Consider the following 7,526-nt stretch of genomic DNA (forward strand, 5'->3'; position numbering starts at 1 on the left):
AATACATGTGGCATTTGACTCTATGAGTCTGAGATAACTGGATCTGGCTCCCTAAATATAATATCTTCCTGTGAATATTCAAGAGGCCTTTAGACCTGAGCTAATGGATGCCACCATGGGGGGAGATGGTTGCATTGAATACACAGAAGAGATGCTGCTACAGGTGTTAGCGAAGTCTGATTATCCTCCAGGAGAAACCAATGGGACTTTAGGAATTCACTGTGTTGCAAAAAGCACAGTTTCTTTCAATCCAGTTCATAGCAAATATTTTATATAACCTCACATTCGGAGAAAACGATTTTATCTATGCAGCACACATAGTAGTTGATTTTCCTGCACCTTCCCAAAACCTTCTTCAGAGTTTGTTCCACAGCCCCTGCTGAGAATGACCTTTCTTTCAAGTGCCATAATTGCTTGTACCTAGGATAGAAAATTGATCACAGACTGAGTTCAAGACCCAGCTATGACTACTGACTGTATGACATTGAGCAAGCTGCTTAAGCTCTCTGAACTTCATTTACTTCATCTATAAAATGAAAATAATAATAGCAAATACATCCCATTGTTACAGTGAGATTTAAGTGAGATAATATGAGTAAAATGCCATACAAATATCAATTGTCTTTAATATCATTGATTTTTTTTCTAGAGAGAAAAACTATTTCATTTCACCAATATCAGGAAACTGATTTAGCTGGTATTTTTATTGAAATGCATTGTTTGTGTTTCTGCATTTTGTTAAACTGAACTGAATGTGGTATGTTTAGAAATGTAAAATATTTTAAATGGTTCCAACTATATTCCTCCCAAACTTAAAAGCCTCCAGGACCCTGGTAGAGGACATTGATGTGTGACTTGGGTCCAGAAGAATATGGGGTGGGGCACCTGGGTGGCTCCATTGGTTAAGCATCTGATTCTTAATCTAGACTCAGGTCATGATATCATAGTTCATGAGACTGAGTCCCGCTTCAGAGCACAGAGCCTGCTTGGGATTCTGTAAATAAATAATGAACAAACAAACAAACAAACTTGAAGAAGAAGAAGAAGAAGAAGAAGAAGAAGAAGAAGAAGAAGAAGAAGAAGAAGAAGAATACAGGGACACCTGGCTGTCTTGTTCAGTGGAGCATGTGACTCTTGATCTCGGGCCCCACATTAGGCATGGAGCCTACTTAATTAAAAGAAGGAGGAGGAGAAGAAGGAGGAGGAGGAGGAGGAGGAGGAGCAGCAGTAGCAGCAGCAGCAGCAGCAGAAGAAGAAGAAGAACACTGACAATAATGCAGTAGGGAGTGGTTGGCCCTCTGTCAAATCGTAGAGGATTCAAATTCAGGATATTTGAGTATGAATACACACACGCACATATTCTCTCTCTCTCTCTCTACCTCCCTCCCTCTTTCTTCTCATGTTGGGCTAGAGCTAGCCAATTTTCAACCTCTGCTGAGGAGGCTGAGCAAAACGTAGCTTATCTGCACTTGCTACCTTTTCACTCTTATTTTTCATATCCTCAATGCACAGCCCCACCTAAAGCCACAAGAATTAAATGAATTATTTATGCAAATAAATGCTATTGTCTAAGGGAATTGCTCCTAGTTTTTTTTCTACTTCATTGGCTGCTGTTTCTCAGTCTCTTTTGCTGGCTCCTCCCCTTCTTCCAAATGAGGTCTCCCACAGCTCAGTACTCAGACATCTCTTTCCCACATTCTCTCTGTAGGTGATGTCATCCAGTCTTATGACATTAAATACTCTTTATGCTGATGTTGCCCAAATTTATACAGCAAGTCTGGACTTTTCCCTGAACAACAGACTATTATGTTCAACTTCCTACCTGACATTGTCTAGTAGACATCTCAAAATTACTGTGTCCAAAACCAAAAATCTCGATTTTTCTCTCTAAACCTGCTTCTCTTCATCTCAGTTAACACTTATTTTATTCATCCCGTTGCTCAGATTAGAAACTTGGGAGTCATCCCTGACTCTTCTCTTTCACATTCCATATCCAGAAAATATCCAGAATATCCAACTTCCACTGGCACTACAAAGGACCAAGACACCTTCATGTCTCCCCCAGATTGTTGCAATAGTCACCTAACTGATTTTCCCTCTTCTGCTCTTGCTCTCATATAGTCCATTCTCCCAAAAGCATCCAGGGTGATTCTTTTAAATTCAGATCCATACAAAGGCCTATAAAACTGTACATGATCATACATTTCCTGACCTCATTTCCTATCACTATATCCCCTCATTCTACTCGGCTACAGTGGCTTTTGTAGTAAGGAATCTTTTTTAAATTTTTATTTATTTATTTTTGAGAGAGAGAGAGAAAGAGAGAGAGAGCGAGAGAGAGCACACATGAGTGTGGGAGGAGTAGAGAGAGAAGAGAGAATCCCAAAACAGGGCTCCATTTCAGGAACCTTAAGATCATGACCTGAGCCAACATCAAGGTTGGATGCTTAACTGACTAAGCCACTAGGCACCCCAGTAGTATTTTTTTTTTTTTTCAAACAAAACCTCTCACGTTTATTACTGAACCAACCTACTGGTTCAGGAGCAACGTAACAGAGAAGTTATTTCCTTGATAAGTTATTGCTATGGGGCATGTGACGGGCAGGTGTCGCATCAGGAACACAGGATTCAAGTGGCATGATAAACGGGGAAACACGTGCCATTGCCATCTCACGTAGGATCACTCACAGACCCAGCTTTGTTCTTCTCCAGTGTCGCCTCTTGGAGTTGTACCTGATTTTGTTACCAGTTTTCATCCGAATCCACTGGGGAATGGGACGATTCTGCTTTTGTTTCTTGGCCAGGAATCGCTTGATCCTGAAAGTCTTATGAGAAGACATGGCGAGAAAGAGCCAGCAACACACACCACGATGGCGGAGAAGCAGAAAGAGAAGCCCAGTAGTATTTTTTTAAATGGCCCCCAAAGAGCCTTGCTGCTTAGTATTCACATCCCTGTGTAATCTCTTCTTCTGTGGAAACTGGACTCAGTGGCTTGCTTTTAAGAAGTAGAATATGACGGGAGTGATGGGATCACTTCAGAGATTGGGTTACAAAAAGAATCTGGACCGAATCTTTACCCTCTCTTGCTTGCTAACACTGAGGAAGCCAGCTCCCACATGGTGAGCTTCCCCCAAGGAGAGGGCCATGTGAAAAGAGACCAATGGAGCCTTCTGACCAACAGCCAGCAAGGAAATGAGACCTTCAGTCCAACACCTTGCAAGAACTGAAGCCTGCCAGCAGTCATATGAGTAAGCTGAGTGGATCCTCTCCAAGGCTAACACTTTGACTGTAGCCTTTGGAGACAGAGGTACACAGTTAAGTCACATCTAGATATTTTACCTACAGACACTGTGAGGTAACAAATAATTTTCATCTTAAGGCTTTGGGGTAATGTATTACACAATAATAGGTACCTAACACAGCCTCACTGCACACAGCAGGAACACTCTTACTTTAGGGCTTTAGTACTTGCTGTTCTCTCTACCTCAAACACCCATGACATAGGTAATGGCTCTCTCCCCCCAGCTTTGTTCAAATGTCACCTTTTCAGAGTAGCTTTCTCTAACTACCATTTATAAAAATGGCAAACACTCCCCAGTGCTTCTGATACCCCCATTCTTGTTTTTATTTTGCTGTCATTTACCTCACATGACAAATTATATATTAATTAATTTATTGTCTATCTTCCTCCATTAGAACACAAGTTCTATAGAGGGCCATGACAGTATTTATTTTGTTCATGCTATATCTCCATTACCTAGAATTATTTCTTATACATGGGGGCACTCTATAAATGTTTGTTGAATGAATGAATGAGTTGCTAGTTGCACAGTGCAGAGTCACAGGAAATTCTAAAAACTAGTGTTCATGGGTGAGGTTTGAATCAAGCGACAAGCAAATATGTCAACCGAAGCATCAGTTTCAAGGCATGGGAAGAGGAATGAATGCAAAGATGCAGAAATCTAGAAACACCAGGACAAAAACAATAGAATTCTATTAGGATAGTAAAAGATGGATCCTGTAGCAGTATTATGGAACTAAGGTGGTAGAGGTGGAGGTGTTTAGAAATAGTCATACGAGGGCATATCGTGAGCCAAAGCTGACAGAATTTGGTGACTGCAGTGTGACAAAAAGAGAGGACTTACAGATAACCCCAAGTCCTTTGGCTTGACTAATTAATGAATGGTTTTGTGGCTTTTTAGGGACTTAGTTAACNGTGGAAAGAGAAGTTTTGTGGGATGTAGGGCAGGAAGAAAATCAGTAATTTTTGTTTGGATATGTTAAGTTTGAGGCATTTTTTAAGATTTCCAAATAAAGGAGTTGTAAATTATAGTATAAGTCTGTGTATAATCCATCAGACTGGGTGAATTCCACTAAGTAGTATGCACAGATAACAAAGAGAGTAGAGGGTTTAGTCCTGTAAATACTCTGGCCATTACAGTTTAGAAAGAGGAGGAGGATCAACAAGAAATACCGAGAAGATGGCATCCAAGAAACCAAGCAAAGAAAGTGTTTCAAAAAGAAAGGAGTGTGTGTTGCCATGTTACTGCTCCATTCAATCTACCTTCAGGGATATAGTTGACCAATAACCCCAGCTTCCATCTTTCTGTATCCACCATGCCATTTGTGTTCAGGCCACACTTACCTCGCCAGCCAAAGACTGAGCACAGTAAGAGTTCTACTGTAGGATGTGGGACTCCAAATGGGCAACTATGGTTCACTGACTCCTCTGAGCCTCTTCCTAGTTTATATTCTTTTCCTTCTCTCTTTTCACATGTCCCTGGTGTACACCACAGACTGAGGCTTTTCCCTATCTTCTGTTCCCTTCCTTTCATTACTTATAGGTATTGCCCTCAATAATTCTCTTGCACCTTTAATCTCATCTTGGCATCTGCTCCTCCAAGGACTCAAATTGACACACAGAATTAATTGTATCAACGATATTGAGAGACAAGTTAAGATGAGGAAAGATGTTTGACCATTGGATTGAACAAAATAATGGTCATTTTTTACATTAACAGAAGCCATTTTAGTTAAAAGGATGGGAATGAGAGTCTGATTTGAGTTTGTTCAAAAAAGAATGGGAGACAGAGACAGGGAGTACAGATATCTATTCTTAGGATTTTTGTTATAAAAGAAAGCAGAGAAATGAGGTGGAGGCTGGAAGTCAATGAAGGAAATTTTTTTAAGATTAAAAAAAAATTATGTGCTTGTGCACTAATGATAACGATCCTTGAGAGGGAGAAACCTAATATGGAAAGAGAAATCGAAGATAACCGGTGGGGCAAAATAGTTGAGAAAGTGAGAGACTGAGAAGGGATGAGTTCCATTACTTATGCAAAAGACTGGCCCTACATGAAACCAGGGACAGTTTATCAGTTGTAAGAAGACATCAGAGGTGGGTTGTAAATATGGAGGTGGGAAGATGAAATAGCTTCATTCTGACTACTTTTGTTTTTTCAGTGAAATAAGATTGTCAGCTCAAGTTGAGGAATAAAGAAGCTGTTGGAAGTTTCTAAGGGGAACAGGTGAAAATATTTTCTGGGAACATGGGAGTGCAAGTGATTTACAAAGTATGTTAGGACAGCGAGATTTATAGATTAAAATTTTAACTTAATCCAGTCAGGAGAGCTGTGATTTTTTTCCAGTCAGGCTTGACTGCTTAGGTGTAGACTCTGAGTTGGTGGAGTGTTAGCTTGAACCAGGGTTAATGGTTTTCCAGGTAAATATAATGGAGGTAGACAGAAACAAAGTAGTCCAGTATTTTGCAAAGCTGAGATTATAGTGATAGAACATGAAATGTACATTTGGTAAGGAGGAAATGAAGGGAATCATGGACATTTGAGCAAGGTGAGGAGTCAATGGATTGGAGATCCCAAAGTACTTACTTAAAGAATTGTTGAGTTAGAGTTACCAAATTAAGTAAGCCAGAAAGGAAGGAAGAAGTGCTCAGAGAGTAAGATGCTCTAAGTCAAGTTTCTGGAGAGAGGGCAATTTATTAGTAATGACAAGGTCTAAACTATGACAATGAGTAGTATTGGCTAAGGTGGAGTGAATGTCAAGATAACTCAAAGAGAATACGTGAAGAAATAGAGAAGGGAGAGAGTTGGAAGGATACCTATATGGTCACTCGAGTCACCAAGAATGATGAAAGGAAAAGGAATAGAAAGAAAGCAGTGAGTCAAAAGCTAACATTTGCAGTGAATGTAGATAATAACCAGGAATTCAGTAGATGACTTTAACAAGGAGGAGTGGTGGTTGGTCAAATGGCTGGAGTTTCAGTAAACTTTCTAAAGCCCTCCCTTGCAGACTGCAAGAGCAATGTTGGAAAAGGGCTCACCAGAAACTCTTTGGAAGCTCTCATAAATCCTTAGAGGTGTTTTAGGAATTATATTGAAAAAAAAAAGGAGAGAATTCATATGGTCAGATGAGTTTGGGAACTGCTAGTTTCAACAAGGTTAAGGAGATTTCTTTTCTGCAGAACATAGCAGAATCCTTAATATGGAAATGTGCAATGTGAATTATCTAAAGGGAGATAGCATATTTAGGTAAGCAGGGATGTAAGCCATGAAAGTCCTCCAGAATCACCAACCAGACCCAAGTTTAAAGTGGAATGGAGAGCCTTGGACTCGATGACAGGAGACGGGATCTATGTATAGACTTGCAATGTAATGTGCTACCAAAAGTGCATAAATAAATGGGACTTTTGCCAATTCAATCATATTTCCCGTTGGTCTGCACAATCATTTAGAGTTATTCGCTTTTCTGAAGGACTTTCAAAGGGTAGTAGCTTCCAACACCTGAGTTCGTAGCTTAACTCCCAACAATGAGTCACTAAACACCTAAATGCATTTGTTGTTGTAAAGTGAATAACCTTTTTTTTTTAACATATAAGGTAAATAACTCTCTTTAATTCATGTGGCAGATATGTGAAACCATAAATCAGAATCTGCAGGAATAACAATTAGTCTAGTACAAAATTACAGAGAGGAATAAAACTGACTGCTTACACTGTCGACTTTGCTCATTTGCACATCCCATCAATTTGAGCCATTCTTTAGACTGAAGTCATCAAGAAAGCTTGATATTCTATAGTTATATAACATGATGTAATGAGACCTCTACAACAACAACAAAAAAATTAAAATCACCGTCATTACCAGTCAGTGTCTTCAAACGTCATTTTATATAGCACAAGGAAAAAATCGTATTTGAAGAACAAATCACATGTCATTTTAAAGTACCACTTTCTTTCTATCCTTTTCATAAAACAATGGCATAAAATATGGGTTGCATATTTTAATGTGCATTCCCTAAAGAGAGATGGAGCTCTGTCTCTTTAAAGTGGCCTTTGATTAATGTCCTGTAACTGGCAGGTGGAATAGAAATAAAAATTCAAAATACGTGATGCGATTTGCTGGTTATGGCCCCATCCCCATTCTATTAAACTTAGCAACCTTACAGTGCTTGTTGTTTAATGAGTAGTTTAATACAGTGAAGAGCACAGAGCTGGCATATCTGACATT

General features: G+C 39.5%; 1 protein-coding gene across 1 annotated transcript; it reads right to left on the reverse strand.

The window, feature by feature from the left end:
- Window positions 1-2,496: 2,496 nt before the first annotated feature.
- Window positions 2,497-2,887, reverse strand: LOC144231149 (large ribosomal subunit protein eL39). Its single transcript, XM_077763545.1, has one exon. It carries the CDS (start codon window positions 2,838-2,840, stop codon window positions 2,685-2,687), a length of 156 nt encoding a protein of 51 aa, XP_077619671.1. The 5' UTR covers window positions 2,841-2,887; the 3' UTR covers window positions 2,497-2,684.
- Window positions 2,888-7,526: the final 4,639 nt, after the last annotated feature.

The sequence above is a fragment of the Crocuta crocuta genome, unplaced genomic scaffold (assembly GCF_008692635.1).
Source record: "Crocuta crocuta isolate KB4526 unplaced genomic scaffold, BGI_CrCroc_1.0 scaffold482, whole genome shotgun sequence".
Taxonomy (NCBI): Eukaryota; Metazoa; Chordata; class Mammalia; order Carnivora; family Hyaenidae; genus Crocuta; species Crocuta crocuta.